The sequence below is a fragment of the Cucurbita pepo genome, chromosome 19, assembly GCF_057944985.1.
Source record: "Cucurbita pepo subsp. pepo isolate OVF chromosome 19, ASM5794498v1, whole genome shotgun sequence".
NCBI lineage: Eukaryota > Viridiplantae > Streptophyta > Magnoliopsida > Cucurbitales > Cucurbitaceae > Cucurbita > Cucurbita pepo.
The window spans coordinates 10800903-10818487 of record NC_141816.1 but is presented as its reverse complement, the minus strand read 5'-3'; the positions used below and the strand labels follow the sequence as shown (position 1 = coordinate 10818487).

The following is a 17585-nucleotide window of genomic DNA, read 5'->3' as shown; positions in this document are numbered from 1 at the left end:
ATATTATTAAACTCGATAAATATCAGGATTCAATGAAAGGGAATGGGAATGTTTTAATGATGGAAGATTTTTTTTTCTTTTTTTTTTTTTTTTCTTTTTTTTTTTGTATAAAGTTAAAGCAATGAAAAGCATAGATTATGGTAAATTGGGGGAAATATCCATTCATTGCATCCCTTTTTCTTCTCATGTTATTATTGATAATGATTTGATTGATTATTTGGTTCGAACAATAAGTTTGATCGAGAAATTTGTACTTCGAACCAGTTCTTTTATGACACGATAGCATTTAATTAATATTAATTAGAATGTGTCGTTATGTCGTTTCAAGCATAGGATCGAAGCATTCTAGAGTCATCCTCTTCTTGCAATCTTAAATGACGTTAAAAAATAAATTTTCACGCCCTAATAAGAAATGTTTCATTCCTCTCTCCATATGGGATCTCATAATCCACCCCATTGGGGCCTAACGTCTTCAATGACACAATGCCCAGTGTCTAGCTCTAATACCATGTGTAATAGTTCAAGTTTGTTGCTGATATTGTCCGTTTCAGTTCGTTACGTCCGCTGCCAGCCTCACGGTTTTCAAAATGCGTTTATTAAGGAGATTTTCTTACACCCTTATAAGGAGGGCTTCATTTTTCCCTTCGTATGAAAATTTCTCCCTAATAAACATGTTTTAAGAACTGTAAAGCTAATAGCGAAACGTAAGAGGATAAAGCAGATAATATTTACTAGCTGTATGGTTTTTTTTTTTCACGAGACACTCCAATTATGGTTGAATGAGTGCGGTGCAGAGGTGCGAGGAAAGGTAAAAGGTTCACTCAATAATGGTTGAAATCAAAGGACGAAGGAATCAAATGAATGGACATAAAAAAGTGTTTTTTTTCACTTGAATTAGCTTGTCTCTCTCTAAGTAACACGTTGTTTTCATTTCTCATCTTCATCGTGGCAGTTCTACTTATGGTATGATAAGACATCATGTTCAATATAACGTGACCGTATAGGACATATCTATAGAAACCCAAAAAACATCTTGAAGTAACCAGGATATAATACACTGTTGTTTTCGTCTAGATTTTTTGTGATGTCGCTCGTTTTGTTACCCTGTTATACTTGTGTAACTCACCTTATGACCTTCCAACGTGAGCACGAAAATAATTTTAGTTAGTTCCAAACAATAGCGTGTCTTAAATTTGGTTCTAAAGTTTTACGGGTTGTTTAACCTAAACTCGAAGGACCAGAGTTGTTTTGGCTGGTACCACACTAATATATGGCTTAAACTTATTTCTACCACATTATTGGAACTTTAAATGTAACTGGCTCCAACATTTTCAGTATTTCGCCTTCCTCCTCCGCCGCCGCCGCCACCGGCGGCCGATGGACGGCGTGAGTTCCTTCACCGTCGTGGGAGGTGGTGTTAGTTTAGTGGGATTCTGTAGAGATTGAGATTTAGATAGAGAAAAGGAAAAACAAAATCCCTAGAAGAACAAACATTGCTGTCCCCCGCATAGACATTTTCCCCCAATCAAAATGCATAAATGCTCTCAAATCTTCTTCATTACGTCTCTTGAATTTGATTCATCTCTGCTAACCCCATGCCGGTCGATTTCGACAGTTCCTCACCGGCTTCCGGCGAACCCACAGTCTCCACCCCCGGAAACTCCGCCGTAAGGAAAAAGCGAAATCTCCCTGGAATGCCAGGTGCCTTTCCATTACTATTTTGTTTATTGTTCTTTAACTCTTGAATTTGAACTCTTGTTTTTCCCAGATCCGGAAGCGGAAGTAATTGCTCTGTCTCCGAAGACCCTTTTGGCCACGAATCGATTTGTTTGCGAGATTTGCAACAAGGGGTTTCAGAGGGATCAGAATCTGCAGCTTCACCGGCGAGGACACAATCTTCCATGGAATCTCCGGCGGAGGTCAAGTAAGGAGGTCAAGAAGAAGGTCTATGTCTGCCCTGAGAGTTCATGTGTTCATCACGATCCCTCTAGAGCTCTTGGTGATCTGACTGGGATTAAAAAGCACTTTTGCAGAAAGCACGGCGAGAAGAAATGGAAATGCGGTAAGTGTTCTAAGAACTACGCCGTTCAGTCCGATTGCAAAGCTCACTCCAAAATCTGTGCCACTCGCGAGTATAAATGCGATTGTGGGGCTTTGTTTAACAGGTGAATTGAATTTCCTCTGCTTAATTTGTTGGGTTTTTGTTGAGATTTATGGGATTCTGAATTGGGTTTTGGTTTGAAGGAGGGATAGCTTCATTACACATAGAGCTTTCTGTGATGTATTGGCGGAGGAAAGGGCAAGAGCTCTGCTTAAACCGGTGGGGAAACCGAATCCGGAGCCTTCTCCGCCGCCTCCACCATCGCCGCAGCCTCCATCTCCTCCGCAGTCAACTGGTGAGCCAACAACTGTGTTGGCTGTTCCAAGTCAAGGTGAAGTCAACCTCTCGGCCTTGTTCATTTTGTCGTGTATGGTCTTAAGTCTTCATGAAACAACAAAACTAAAACCAAAACATTGTTGCTTGTGTTTGTTTTTTTTTTTTTGTCTGTTATTGTTCTTAAAATGAACCCTTTTCTGGAATGCTTACTCTAAATTATGAGATTCAGAGCTGCCAGAGAATCCCTTGCAATGTATCGAAGAGGCACCCGGTATGTCGGGTACGAGTCGTAGCAGCAGCAGCAGCAGCAATGGTAGCACGAGAAGTAGCAGATTTGCTGGCTTATTTGCTTCCTCAACTACGTCGATGAGCCTCCAACCTCCAAGACCATATACAGACCTAATGCAAGCCATGGCTTGTTCAGATCGCTCACCAGACTATGCACCATCTTCAACCATTGAGCCTATTTCTCTATGTCTTGCAATGAATCAAGGGCCCCAGATGTTTGGAACTGCTAGCCAAGACCACCGACTGTACTTACCAATGCCACACCCTGCAATGTCCGCCACAGCATTACTCCAAAAAGCTGGTCAAGTGGGCGCCGCAGCATCAAATGCCTCGTTGCTTCGTGGCTTAGGCTTAGTGTCATCTTCCTCTGCAGCTGCCCAGCAAGAGAGCTTGGCATGGAACCACCAGAGGCGAGTCGAACCAGATGGCGTGTCGATCGCTGCAGGGCTCGGCCTCGGACTCCCCTATGATGGGAACTCGGGATTGAAGGAACTAATAAGGGGAAACCATTCCATGTTTGCTCCAAAACACACCACCCTTGATTTCCTTGGATTGGGAATGGCAGCTGGTGGCAGCCCCAACAGCGGCCTGGCCGCACTAATCACATCAATAGGCGACGTTACAGCCACAACCACCGGATCATACGGAGCTACTGACATATCCACCATAGACATGAACACAAACCATTGACGCTTCATGTCCATGGAGATGTATTCCTATGTGACTCTCTCCCAACTATTCTCCACTTTGAACATTAACTCTATTAACTCTCGTAACTTTGCTATGGGCTTTTCAAAGCGAGACTCCCTCCCAACAATCTTCAACAATCCTCCTCTCGAACAAATTATACTCTGGAGCCTTCGACCAACCTCTCCTCTTAATCAAGGCTCGACTCTTTCTCAACACTGAAATTTTTCCTAATGTTTTTAAAAACATTAATAAAAGTGCCATTTATGTCAATGTTTAAACGGTGAGTAGAAGTTTACATACATTTAATCAATAAATACGCTTTTCTTTTATTTAATATATTGCATTACACGTCATCAAACAAACCTACAAAGAAGTAGTCTGATATATTGGTTATTAAGAAAATAAATAATTTATACACTAATAAATATAATACATAATGAATTAATTTACCAATATTAAAGTAACTTAATGTTTTTATATTCCCTTTTTTATGTGTAAAATAAATACAAAATTAAAATTTAAAAGATATAAAAATATCTAAAACGACTTAAAAACATCCATAGTTGCTACCATAAATAAACCCATCAATTCGTATAGTCAAGTGGGGATGCATTAAATTATTGTAACTAACTTTTATTTATTTAATATTGAATATAATTACAGTTTAGTTGTTATCATATAGCATTTATGGTCACGTGAATTTCAAGGATTAAATATTTACCTTTATATTTATTGAAAAAAAAAAAGAATTCTCGGATATTAATATTTTAAGGAAACAAAAAATTATATATATATATATTTGTACAATTTATTTATTTTTCATAATATTAAAGTCAAGTTAAAAAAGGGGAGAATAATAATAGGAAAATATTTAAAATGTAATTTGTAAATAGATAAATAGTAGGGTTAAAATCAATTAATAATAATAATATAATAATAATATTATTAATACTTACGGTTGGTATAAGGAAAATATATTTAAATATTTTTTTATTTTAGTTAAATTTATAAATAAAATTAACAGCTAATTATATAAAATATCTTTATACCACCAAATTTGTTTTAATATTATCTATCAACCTAAAAAAATTATTTAAAAAATATTCTTATTATTAAATTTTAAATGAAACAATACTAAAATTGGGTTGCATTAATCTTTGTCGTTAATTAATAATGTATTATAAATAATTAATTTGTTAACATGATTTTTAATTACCAACGTTGTTATTATTATTATTATTATTATTATCTTTGGAGACTTAAATATAGGGTTATAATTTTATATTTTTAGAGTTTATTTAGTCAAAGTATTGTAATAATCATTCAAATGCCAATAAAGTTGAAAATACATGTTTGGTCCATTTTTCAAATTTAATTTATTAAAAGTTTGATATGTGATTTTTCAATTACAAAAAAATGTTAAGAGCGAAAAAATATACAAATAAAATCAAGTCAATGACACGTATAATTCAATAATAATAATAAAAAAAAGAATTTGGTCAAACTCTTAATATGTCGGATTGAAGAGGGAAGAAAAAGTCAAAATAGTAAAATTTATCATTGGCTTTAGGATATTCATTTAATTAAATTAATTAAAATTTACTTTTTCTATGTAATAAATAAAAAAAAAAAACGTGTAAAATGGGAGGAGCATTCAAAAGGGACAAATCACAAATGTTTAATAAGAAGACAAATTCAAGAAAAAAGAATAAAAATAATCAGTAGAAAACAAAGAAATTTAATTATTATTTAATTATAATTTAATAGTTTGTTGAATTCGGGACATCGAGTGCCACGTCCGACGACATTAAATTTGCCAAAACAAAATTACTAAGCAAAAAAAAAAAATAATAATAATAAATAAATAAAAAAAGAGGAAAGAGGTTTGTCTGAATCGAAGTCGAAAACTTTGAGAAGAAGTCACGTTGGAAGTCCTGCGGCACAAAATTCAGCAAACCGCCTCTCCTTTCCATCCTTTATTGATTTTGATTTTTCTGTCTAAAACCCCAAACTCGCCGTCTCCACTGACTCGAACCTGATTCACCCAACTCGCTTTTTCTCTCATTCTCCATCCTCTTCATCTTGTTCCGAAATTTGTTTCCGATCACCGGACGGTGAAGCAGCTGTTCCACCGGTGTTCACAGGCTCACCCGGACAGTAGTGATTTTCCGTTGGCTGCGTTAATCGATATCTAGACAGACCCCTTTTGGTTGAGAGGGGTTTCATCTTGTTCGGAAATGCTGGATTTAGGTCGGAGAGGTCTCGGAGAATGGTAGGTGGATGGGGTAATAAAGCTATTTGACCGGTAGAGAGAGAGAGAGAGAGATTGGGGGAAAAAACCCTAGAATCAAATGAACTGTCGCCACCCCATCTAAAAGGATTCCTCGATTTGAAGTTGAAATACTTGGGATTTTCCCTTTCTTTCCTCTTTTGCTCTCGATTATTGAATTTCAATTCGGATTTGTGAAATTTTTCTGTAAAATCATGTCGGCCGATGTAGAAGATTCGTCTATAGCTTCCATAGAGGGTAGCGTTTCTTCTCCTGGAGCGAAATCTGCTACTAAGAAGAAGCGAAATCTACCCGGAATGCCAGGTTATTTGATTGCTTGATTACTTCTTAATGTTTGTTTGAACTTGTTCAATCGATTGAACTTGATTTTCCTCTCACAGATCCGGAGGCGGAAGTAATTGCTCTGTCTCCGAAGACCCTTTTGGCCACGAATCGATTTGTTTGCGAGATTTGCAACAAGGGGTTTCAGAGGGATCAGAATCTACAGCTTCACCGGCGAGGACACAATCTTCCATGGAAGCTCCGGCAGAGGTCAAGTAAGGAGGTCAAGAAGAAGGTCTATGTCTGCCCTGAGAGTTCATGTGTTCATCACGATCCCTCTAGAGCTCTTGGTGATCTGACTGGGATTAAAAAGCACTTTTGCAGAAAGCACGGCGAGAAGAAATGGAAATGCGATAAGTGTTCTAAGAAATACGCCGTTCAGTCCGATTGGAAAGCTCACTCCAAAATCTGTGGCACTCGCGAGTATAAATGCGATTGTGGGACTTTGTTTAACAGGTGAATTGAATTTCCTCTGCTTAATTTGTTGAGTTTTTGTTGAGATTTTTGGGATTCTGAATTGGGTTTTGATTTGAAGGAGGGATAGCTTCATTACACATAGAGCTTTCTGTGATGCATTGGCGGAGGAAAGGGCAAAAGCTCAGCTTAAGCCGGTGGACAAACCGGATTTGGATCCAGACATAGGCGATTCTCAGACGACGGTGGCGAAACCCAATCCGGAGCCTTCTCCACCATCGCCGCCACCGCCTTCATCTCCTCCGCAGTCAACGGCTGAGCCAACAACTGTGCTGCCTGTTCCAAGTCAAGGTAAAGTCAACCTCTCGGCCTTGTCGTGTATGGTCTGAAGTGTTCATGAAAAACAACAAAGCTAAGTAGCTTGTTGTTTGTTTTTGTCTGTTATTGTTCTTTGTTTCCATCTGGGTGATGATCGATCTGCAAGTATTTTAAAATGAACCCTTTTCTGGAATGGTTACTGTAAATCATGAGATTCATAGCTTTTGTTAAAGAGATCCCCAAGTGCTAAAAAAGCCAAAAGAGGATTGAAAAGGGGTTTTTATAGTAAAGAAAATGATTGATGATTCCTCTTTTTTGCTTTCTTTTAAACAATTCTTGGATGTTAACCTTTTTTGTGATCATTCCTCATTCTTTACCCTTGTTGAGATTTTTATTTTTATCAACAGAGCTGCCAGAGATTCCCTTGCAATATATCGAAGAGGCACCGGGTATGGCGGCGGCTACGAGCGGGAGCAGCAGCAGCAGCAGCAAGAGTGCGAGCAGCAATAGTAGCACGAGAAGTAGCGGGTTTGCTGGGTTATTTGCTTCTTCAACTACGTCGATAAGCCTCCAACCTCCAAGACCTCCATTTACGAACCTAATGCAAGCCATGGCTTGTTCAGATCGTTCATCAGACTATGCACCATCTTCAACCATTGAACCTATTTCTCTATGTCTTGCAATGAATCAAGGGCCTCCGATGTTCGGAACCGCCAGCCAAGACCTCCGACCATACGTACCAATGCCACATCCTGCAATGTCCGCCACAGCATTACTCCAAAGAGCTGCTCAAATGGGCGCAGCAGCGTCAAGTGCGTCGTTGCTTCGTGGCTTGGGGTTAGTATCATCTTCCTCTTCAGCTGCTCAGCAAGAGAGCTTGCCATGGAACCACCAGAGACAAGTCGAACCAGATGGCGTCTCGATTGCTGCAGGGCTCGGCCTCGGACTCCCCTGCGATGGAAACTCGGGATTGAAGGAACTAATAAGGGGAAACCATTCCATGTTTGCTCCAAAACACACCACCCTTGATTTCCTTGGATTGGGAATGGCAGCTGGGGGCAGCCCCAACAGTGGCCTGGCTGCACTAATAACCTCAGTAGGCAGCAGCGTGAACGTTGCAACAACCGCTCAATCATACCCAGGCGGCGGCGGCGGCGGCGGCGACATATCCGGCCGACAGGACATGAACAGAAGCAACTGAAACTGGAAGAGAAGAGAAGCTCCTCTCCTTAGTGTTTGTAAGTTGTAAACACTTGCGGTCGGCTTTGCTTTTTAGAAACAGCAGCGACATGGATGCCATGGCTGCTATATTTATGTAAAGATCATTAGATCGTCCAGTAAAATTAAATTCCAAAACTCATCTCAGTTCATGAATTTATTATAATTGAGTTTTGAATTACAATTAAAAGATTAAAAAAAAAAAAAAGAGCTATTTTTCTGGTCATGAGTAGTGAAAGTGACAAAACTAAGACATTATTAAAATTTGTCTGATTCGGACATTTGTTGTGATATTTTGCATAAAACAAATATTTATGTTTTGTGTTCAAATTTGGTGTCCGAACTGTTAACATTCTCACAGCTAGTTATACTAGAATTTGAATTACTCGAAATTATTTATTGATACTTTATAGATTATCTTCCCTTTTAATGTTACTTTTGAAACGTGATACAATGGTAAGCCTGTTTTTTTAAACTCTAGTGTTTGAATCTAGACGAGTAAGTTTGTCTCCTTAGCCACTCAAACATATCGTTTGTTGAAAAATTTTATTATTTTTTGTTTCATTCTGTAATGGTCAAATCGTCTTTTGTGGAGATTAAAGGGGATCGGGATTGAATCACTGCCACAGACGTCTCTTATCGGGAAACTATAAATACCCACAATATGTTATGTAAAAATCAAATTGATGAATGAATGAAATTGAGATCTCGAATTGAGACGTTTTACTTAGAAATCTGATTATGAATTTTGCCATTTCTACTTTTTCAAGCATCCAAGCCATTCAATCAAGAAGCATCCAAGCCATTCAATCGAGTCTTGATTAAGATGAATGGTGGAGTGACTCAATTTAGAACAAGGTTTCAAATGTTGCTTCTAAATATTCGATCGTTTAAAGGTAATCTAATTCTAGCCTTATCTCTTGGTTTATTCAAATTTCGATATTCGATCGATAATCTAATTATAGCCTTATCTCTTGATTTATCCAAATTTAGGTATAAGGAGGTGTTAATTAGTTTGATACAAACGTTCTTTGCTTCAACAAAAGCTGAGAAAGGGTTGTCTCATCGAAACGTAATTATTGAATTTTGGGAAATTTTTGTTAATTTAGCAAATATATATATATTTCATCAATTACCTTTTATTCATTAAAAAATGTTTTTTCGTTTAGATGAAAACCTTTTTTTTTTTTTTTTTTTTTGACGTTTTCTATATTAAGGTTTTGCGAAATGCCTATTCTCAGTTCTTTCTAATTTCTACTCGTCGACGCTCAAATTCCATACTATCCATTAATTTTTCACTTGCACGGAAACCTTTCTCTTTGGATTTTGTTTTCTTTCTTGAATCTCTTGTTCGTTTTGGTGAAGATTTGAGCAGCGATTTTTGCTTCCGTTCGAATTATGGCTCTTCTCGGCTCGGCAATTTCCAACGAGGTGTGGTTTCATTCCTTTATTCGATCTTCTTGTCAGCTAGATCTTCTTCGGCTTTTTCTCTTTTGATTGTTCACAAATTTGGAAACAGCGTTTGAAGAATTTATTTAACGTCTTCGAGATAAAGGTGTCCATTTAGTGACCGGATGAGGGGGGTATCGTTTGCTTCAATTTCATCGGTCTCTCTTATATAGGGTTCACTTTGTTTGTTTCACTTTCATCGATCTCTTACGCAGGATTGCACGGAGGTATGTGTTTTAGCGGAAAGAGATACGATTATGAGACTTCGTGAGGTCACGAGGTTGAATATTGATTTTTTATTAGCGTCTTGAGCTTAGGTTAGGGACAAACGTATGAATGTTTTGCAGCAATATGTGTTAGAAGGATGTGATGAAAACTCGAATGTAGTATTGATAGTCCTTTTAGAAGTCAATTTGTCGGGCCTGGTCCTTATATGAACGTGATACGTGTCTGGAAAATAAGATGAATGCTCTCTGTTAGAAAGTAGTTTGCACTGAGAACGTGCGGAAGATATGATATTGGGGATCTTTGATGCAGGTTGGATTGCAGCTTCTCCTATATCCTCTCGGTTCCAATGTTGTTGTTCGTACAGCTTGGTAAGCTTTAACATGTAAACTCCTCTAAGATGTGGTATTTTTTTTTTCCTCAACGCCTTTCCTAGTAGCTTGTTCGACCTATTTTTCATTTTGTTCTAACAAATATACTAGTGGGAGATGCTATTCTGAAACTTTGATGAAGAGACTATGGTATTGATTGGACTGCTTTCAAAATATTAGTTGTAACATTATCTACGGGTTCTCATTGTGCCTTTTGGCTTGTTTAGCTGCTCTGTAGGGGTTGTTTTACCCGTTTATTCCACCTTCAAGGCGATTGAGAAGAAAGATCAAAATGAGCAACAGAAGTGGCTTTTGTATTGGGCAGGTTGGGAAAAAAAATATATTTTCAGTTCTCTCCTTCATTGATTTGTTTCTTTAGCTTTCTTGATTTTGAGTTTCGTAAAAGGTTTTTTCTTCTTCTTTTTTTTTTTTTTTAGTGCTTTGCCATGGAGAAGTATGCAAGTGTTACTTTTAACCAACCAGGCCATTGTTCTTTGAACTTTGCCATTAATTATCTTCTTGGAGATGCTGTAGTTATAGGGTTGGCTTAATGATCATTGGAGCAGGTGAAAATAGTAAAGGGAATTTTGAGTTTGTAATCAAACTTTTGTAGGAAAAGATGGTAGATGACCAGACTAATCCAGACACTTGGGAATAACAAAAAGGGTTAACTTCTTGGAAATGGAATGCAAGGGGAAATTGAATACTACTTCTATGCATAGTTGATTTGACAAATGTATTACTAGAACAATGTAATTAATTTTGTGGTTGACCTTTCCATATTTTTTGTTCTAAATAATATACCGTATCACTTGATGGATGTAGCAGATCATAAAACTGGTATATTTTTTCCTTTTTATTGTACTAATAATCTGTAATATTGAATATTTACACGTCTGTGAACGTAAACCTCTGTATTGTGTTCTAATGCCTGTATTTAGCATGTTGGTGGAATGAGGATGATTATATACTTGAATTGTTGCATGAAACCTTTGTTATTTTCTTGAAATTCTTGTACACAACCATTATGCGTTATCAAAGATGATAATCTCTTCTGTATTTTCATGAATACAGCCTATGGATCTTTCAGCCTTGTTGAAGTGTTCTCAGACAAAATTCTTTCATGGTATCATTCTTTAATACTCTACTCTTACAATTTATTTCTGTCTAATGTATTTGCCTCAGTTTAGAATAGGGAGCATAGTTGTGGTATCCTTCCAATGGAGCTTACATAGAAGTATTCCAATTGTTGTATTGAGAAAATCTCATAGTTACACAAGTATAATTAAAAATCCATCTGATTCCCTCGTATGTTCTTAAAAAGTTCTTTTGGTTTCTTTTTTCTAAGCATATAATCTGCAAGACGCCAAATAAAACCACAAACAATTTTAGTGGTTCAGTCAAATATAGTGTACAGCAAGTGTGGTTCTTGTTATCAGTGAGCTCTCAACGTATTGAAATTTTTGTTCTTTCCAAATGCCAGCCAAAATAAAACTTCGGTTAACTTCAAACACATTTCTATCCTCTTCTTTTTTAAAGCCAAAAAGGATGGGCAATAACTGTAGTCTAGTCCTTGATTCAAGAAGCAGGCGTAGCCGTGCTGTTAGTAGCCGTGCTGTTACTGATCGTGCAATATTTTTATCTTCTATGAAATTGTAGGGTTCCAGTGTACTACCATCTGAAGTTTGCATTTCTTGTTTGGCTCCAGCTCCCAGCAACTGGTGTAAGTATGGATTTCAATATTTCTAAATTTAATTTGTTGTTTTAATCACAAGAAAATGATTGCAAAATTTACGTGAGAGGGTATACTTGCAAAATACTTCTCTGGGACATTAGTCGATTGAGCGAAGGGAGTAATTCCCATTTTCCTTCAGAGATCTCCTGCCAGTCCTTTCCAGCTACGAACCGAGAAAAACCTTGAAAATGTTTGACCATAACGACTTTAAACCGAAAATAGATTGGTACCAATTTGAAAAACTATATCGAACTGATTCCTTAGGAGGTCCTAAAGAGGATGCACAGCAGATAGGTCGTCCCAAGATCAATGCACAAAGAATGGAAATATTGTTTTTGAATTCTTGAAGAGTATCTCGCGAGTAAAATGAGATAGCTGTTATACGGAATGCTTTCGACTTTTAACGTTGCTTGAAGGTTTATTTAAAACAATACAAAGGGTCTTAGCATTTGGTAGTTGTTCTTGTCAAACATCATCGAGTCCTATGCAATGTGTTCTGAACTATATTTTTCCTAATTCATTCGTTGCTTTCTTACAGGGTGCAAAGAAAGTATACACGAACCACCTGCGTCCTTTCTTCCTTAAGCATCAAGCTAAGGTGGATCGAATTTTGGGGTCTGTTTATAATGAAATGGTAACTCCTCTACATCCGTCTCATTGTCACGTTTTGCCTTTTCAAGATTCACATGCATAATCTCATGCCTACATTCTTTAATCCCTAAACAGTACGAGTTTTCTTTCTTTCTTCTTGGTGACCGCGGAACAACCTAAACGTGGTGATTTTGATTTCCAACTGCAGGGGAAAACAATCAGTGCTCATCAAGCAGAGATTCAATATCTACGAACCATGATTATGCGAATAATGGGATCAGGTGGAAACTTGGGAATATTTTGCTTTTTGGTTATAACTTGCTAATGCATTTTCTAAATACGTTCTTCTCCACCACTGTAACAGACGAGCAATCATCAAGGATTGGGCCAGCCAGACCAAATCAGGCTGGGAGTAACCTACAAATTGAAGATCAGACAAGACAAGACTCCGATACAGAATCCGATATCGACGATTGACTTCCCGCCTAAAATTCCGATTCACTGGTGTACATTATGAGAATATCAGCCCCTTTTTCCCTGGGAAGTATCTATAGGTATCCGCTTATAATGAGTGCTTTCTTTCGTTTTTATTTGCATCAGGAATCAACGAACAGTGTATATCCTTCACAAAATTCTTTTTACTCCGCACTGATATTTGATAGAAAGCTTAGAAGTATTTGTAATCTTATGCACCATCATGCTTTCAAGGTGCAGTGAACCACCAAGCGAGTAACAGTTCCTTTTATAATGTTACAGTTGAAAGAGGTCAAGCGTATGGATTAGTCAGAAAAATAAATTTCTATATTCCTAAGACATCATAATTCCGAGTTAATTAATATGGTTTCCTCTTCCCACACTGGAATCGCAGCTTCTAAATGGTGTCGAATTGTTACTCTTAGTTGTTACCCCCGTCACCACTGCGCGACTGGGCAGCCGGAGTAGCAGCAGTTCCTTTCTCGAATTTAGCTAATGCCTCCGGTCCACAAAATCGTGTCAATTCTTCCTGTTCGAACAACAAATTTAAAGTTGATTAATTCTTTGATGCATTTAATATCTCAGCAGCCAGGCTGAATGAAAAGAAGATTTGACCTTGATGGAACTATTTTCTGATGTTAGCTTTTCACATTCCTCGGAGAGTCTCTGCAGCTCATCCCTGAGAGTACGGTTCTCGTTGTTCAGAGTCTGCACTCTGGCCTGTAATTCTTCACACTCCGCCTGTCGTCGATAATAGGCAACATTACAAACAGCTGAACTAATACCAGATTTTCTAGTAACAGCTGAACTAATACCACATTACGAACCCTAAACCCTAAACTAATACCAGATTTTCTACCAGATTTTCTAGTAATTTATACTCCCAACTCCTCCAATTATCAATTGGACCCATCTTTCCAAGGACATCACACCATTCTTAAATTGTAGAACTGGTAATTTTCCCCTCAAGAAATAAAACAAGTCAAAACTACATTACTTTGTGCATTAATGAAAATATGAAATTTCCAGAACCAAAGTTGGCAGTGAGTGTGCATACCTGCTTACGTAATCTTGACCTCCTAGCAGACTCTCGGTTAGATTGCTTCCTTTTCTGTCGTTTTAGCTCTCGTTCATCCTACCAATCGAGAGCACCGAACAAGAAGAATTGCAAGAAAATACTGGTCAATTACGTGTATGAAATAAGAAATGAACTGCAACAGGTGTAGGTCTATTTACATGTTAGACAAAATTCAACATGGTAAATAATCCATTCCCCCCTAAGTTTTAAGAACTTCAAGAATATCAATCTATGAACAGAAATTGGGAGAATATTTCAAATGAAGGGTGTAGCTCATACTTGAGCCCATTGTTCTGGCATCACACCGTCACGACCAATCATCGTTGCTGGAACAATAGCTGAGGAGACCACGTTTGCTCTTGCTTTTGCAGCCCCTGAGGCAGCAGTGGTGGTATTCCACAAATCCATTCCCATGTTCAGATTAGTTGCAGGAATGGAAGTGATGGGTTTCCCAGTCACTGAAGATTTGGAATTTGGTCCACCCGTGTTACTTTGTGCATTGGCTCCTAAAATAGCAGTTCAATAGTAACATTAATAGCAAAAGCATATACGAGCAGTATAACTAAAATTAAAGTGAGAAAAAAAAAATCGTACCATCAGCCAGCATCTGGTTGAAGCTGCCCTTCTTATTCGCAGCAAATTCCTGAAAGAGAAATGGAAATATTCTCACTAGTACAGGGCTATCGTAGTAGTTGAACCAGTTCAGATGATTGAAAGATCAAGAAGAAAAAGTCACATACCTGTTGGTTAGCATTCTCATCACTGCCTTCTGATGAGCCCTCAGTACCACTTTCACTACAAAAACCAGCAATTCTTAATCAGATGAGGTTGATTTAAAAAGGAATACACTTGTACGAAGCCTCAAGTCAAAACACCTTTGAGATGCACCATCATTTCCAGAACTTGAAGCCACCTTTCCTCTCTCCCCGGTCCTACCGCCACCTGAACCAGTATTTCCCAATGTACCCTTGGATTTCTTGGACGCCCTTTCTTTTCCATCAGGAGATTTTCCTTCATATTCCGCATTAATTGGGGCAGAGCCGGGAGGCTACAAATGAAAAGCAGTATATCAAGAACCAACTTAAAATTCTTATATCTTATTCGAGTGATTTATGTGGGTATACAACAACGAATGATCAGGGGCAAAGAACGTATAATATTGAAGATAACGCCATAAAGAAAAAGGCTTCACTGATTTGAATATGAGATTACCACAGTGATATTGGGATGTGCATAAACTCCCCCAGGTGGATACATAGCTGGATAAGGTACTGGAGTTCCATAAGGTGGCATCAAAGGATGCTGAAAAATGTCAACACACAATTAAGAAAACAGGAACATTATTGTCCCCTGCAGAAAAGATCAACCTCCATACTACTTGGAGGGACAATAGTCCATTAGAATTACCTGACTTCCCCAAAGGTAAGGGTGGGGAGTTGGAGAAGCAACAGTAGATGCAAAGAAAGGAGGAGGAGTAGCACCAGCGCCATAGTAAGCCTACAAAAGAGGCTAAACTTTGAGACAGCAGTATTTATCGAGATCATCAAAACTATTCTAGGTGTTTAATGAATTCAAATGGCAATTAGTATAAAATCAGAAGCTCATTAACCTGCATTGAGCTTGACCAATCAGGATATGAAGGCGTCGGGGGTATTTCCTGTGCACAACAATCAAAACATCTCAAGATATGGACAATATGAGAATGAAAACCGGGAAACTTAAGGAAGGTTCTATAACCTGAGATGAAGAGGGAGGTTTGGAAGTTTTAGAAGGCGTGCCCTCTTCTCCTGTCCCCATCAACCAAAGCTAAAACCACTACAATTCAGCAACTTCCGAGTGATAATCCGAAGTCCTTGATGGTTTCTACGACCAACCTGATAATCAGTTATCAACTACAATGAATTGGTCTTGGGAAGAAGAGAATGAGACACATAAATATACTCATAATCTTTAGAGAGAGCATTGCTAATTTAGGAAAAGCAACATAATTTCATTCAATAAGCAGGTCCCATAATAATAAATTCATAGCTGGACTGGTACCATACCAATCTACAGAGTTAACCAGATGCAATCGGATGGATATCATTCAACACTGCGACAGTAAAAAAAGACCCCATATCTATTTAAGTTGCAGTAAATCGGATCACAATACTAGACACCAGATTTCCAAATAAGGATCTTCCTGGAATTAGTGAACATTCCAATAGTTCACACTCACCCATTAGACGCCTTATCATGAATAACTTTCTCCAATCACAGAAATTAATGATTAAACGTCCAATTTGCTTTCATGGATTCACTCTTCCACATCCCTAATCATAGGTTCCAACATAGACGCCGGAAAATCATGCGATCGAGCATGTTTCTCTATAAGTATGTTATATCCCAAATGGGAAATCTAACATATAATACCTACACCTACCTATAAGAACACAGCTTCCAATCCATTCCAATCCCAAAACATATGGGCAAAAATAATTCGAGCAAAACGATTTTTCCCTCTAAAAAACAATTGCTCACAAAATTGCGGCTGAGGACTCCATTAATCGTCGAATTAAACATACTGGGAGGAAATTGAAGTCATCAAGTAAAGAAGGATTAGTGAAACGAAAAGAAAAATAGTTTGAGAAACTGAAGTAAAAGAAGTAATCCGAAGAAGTTGAATTGAGTCCGGGAACCACAAGACGGCGAAGATAATCTCACATCCCAAGAATCAAGATTATAAAACGCCTTTAAAAAACAAAACTAAAATTAGGACCAAATACGACCAAATATTCCAATACACTACGTGTCTCTGCAGGAAGAAACTAAAACTTAAGAGAGAGAGAGAGAGAGAGAGAGAGAGAAACCTGATTTCATGGCGCGATGAAACTTTGAGAGAACTGATGTGGAAGTCCAGGTGGAAGGCGTGTCTGTATGTAGGTTGTTGACTGAGAGATCAACGGCTGAGAATTGTGGATTCTGGACCTCTCGAAATCCAAATCCAATCTCTGCGGCTCAGAAAAGAGACTGTGTAAACTCCCACAGCGCGAAAACCTAGTTACCGCGTGGATGAGGGCGAGTATGTCGGAACCCGCCCGGCGGCGGAGACGTGCGGAATGAAGATGAAGTCACGGCGGAGGAAGAGAATGGCGCCACCACTGGAACCGCCTCTGCCGACGAAGAAGGCTGCGCGTGGAAAACGGAGAGATGGGGATCCGGTGTGACGGTGTCCTTATAGGATAACCTGGGTTAAGTTTAAACGACGGGTTCGGGTTAGGGTTTTGCCAATTGACACGTGCGAGAAAGATCCTTCCAGCTGTCCACGTTTTAGTGGATCAAATTCGTGACAAAGCCAAATTTCGGTGACTCATCGTCACACCTAATGGATAACCTTAATTATTGTAAATATATTTATTTTCACCAGCAGCCATCAAATCTGACTAGTGCAATGTTCAAGATAAATATTTAAAAAAAAACCATAATATATAAATATATTTATTTATTTATTAAAATCATTAATTTCATTGGTTGAATGTGAAACAAAAACTTTAGCGAATAACCACATGTTATAAGTGAATTTATATATAAACGTGGAAGAAGTATGTGGACAACATTTTTTTCTTTTTTCTTTTTTTTTTAATATTGAGATTCCTAAATTTTAAATTTAAAAAAGGGTCTAAAGGCGTGGCAAAAAGTTATTTTATGCGTGGCGAGATTTTAAATTAGTTTTTTATTTGTCTTAAAAGGCAATAAATATATATATA

At 37.9% G+C, this 17585-nt stretch overlaps 4 protein-coding genes across 5 annotated transcripts; 3 read left to right on the top strand and 1 right to left on the bottom strand.

Annotated features, from left to right (window-relative positions):
* The first annotated feature begins 1310 nt into the window (after nt 1–1310).
* LOC111780903 (zinc finger protein GAI-ASSOCIATED FACTOR 1) lies at nt 1311–3689 on the top strand. The gene is made up of 4 exons (XM_023661253.2): nt 1311–1701; nt 1769–2165; nt 2245–2432; nt 2607–3689. The coding sequence occupies exons 1-4, from the start codon at nt 1596–1598 to the stop codon at nt 3353–3355; spliced, it is 1440 nt and encodes a 479-aa protein (XP_023517021.2). The 5' UTR covers nt 1311–1595; the 3' UTR covers nt 3356–3689.
* Nucleotides 3690–5311: 1622 nt separating this feature from the next.
* On the top strand, nt 5312–8124 carry LOC111780901 (zinc finger protein GAI-ASSOCIATED FACTOR 1). The gene is made up of 4 exons (XM_023661250.2): nt 5312–5948; nt 6026–6422; nt 6502–6731; nt 7106–8124. The coding sequence occupies exons 1-4, from the start codon at nt 5840–5842 to the stop codon at nt 7897–7899; spliced, it is 1530 nt and encodes a 509-aa protein (XP_023517018.2). The 5' UTR covers nt 5312–5839; the 3' UTR covers nt 7900–8124.
* A 999-nt stretch (nt 8125–9123) lies between these two features.
* Nucleotides 9124–13062, top strand: LOC111780906 (HVA22-like protein k). 2 transcript variants are annotated; one of them, XM_087120116.1, is made up of 9 exons: nt 9124–9347; nt 9581–9592; nt 9903–9961; nt 10189–10286; nt 11036–11087; nt 11621–11684; nt 12235–12330; nt 12496–12568; nt 12652–13062. In XM_087120116.1, exons 1-9 carry the CDS (start codon nt 9315–9317, stop codon nt 12762–12764), a joined length of 600 nt encoding a protein of 199 aa, XP_086976242.1. In that variant the 5' UTR covers nt 9124–9314; the 3' UTR covers nt 12765–13062. The 2 variants fall into 2 exon arrangements, with proteins under 2 accessions (XP_086976242.1, XP_023517025.1); XM_023661257.2 differs by lacking the exon at nt 9581–9592 and having other exon boundaries at nt 9127–9347.
* On the bottom strand, nt 13002–17059 carry LOC111780905 (G-box-binding factor 1). Its single transcript, XM_023661255.2, has 12 exons — nt 16689–17059; nt 15577–15713; nt 15449–15496; nt 15247–15336; nt 15052–15141; nt 14715–14887; nt 14580–14634; nt 14434–14482; nt 14119–14345; nt 13819–13896; nt 13377–13502; nt 13002–13290 (listed from the first exon to the last, which is right to left on the bottom strand). The coding sequence occupies exons 2-12, from the start codon at nt 15634–15636 to the stop codon at nt 13183–13185; spliced, it is 1104 nt and encodes a 367-aa protein (XP_023517023.2). The 5' UTR covers nt 15637–15713; nt 16689–17059; the 3' UTR covers nt 13002–13182.
* Between the last annotated feature and the right edge of the window lie 526 nt (nt 17060–17585).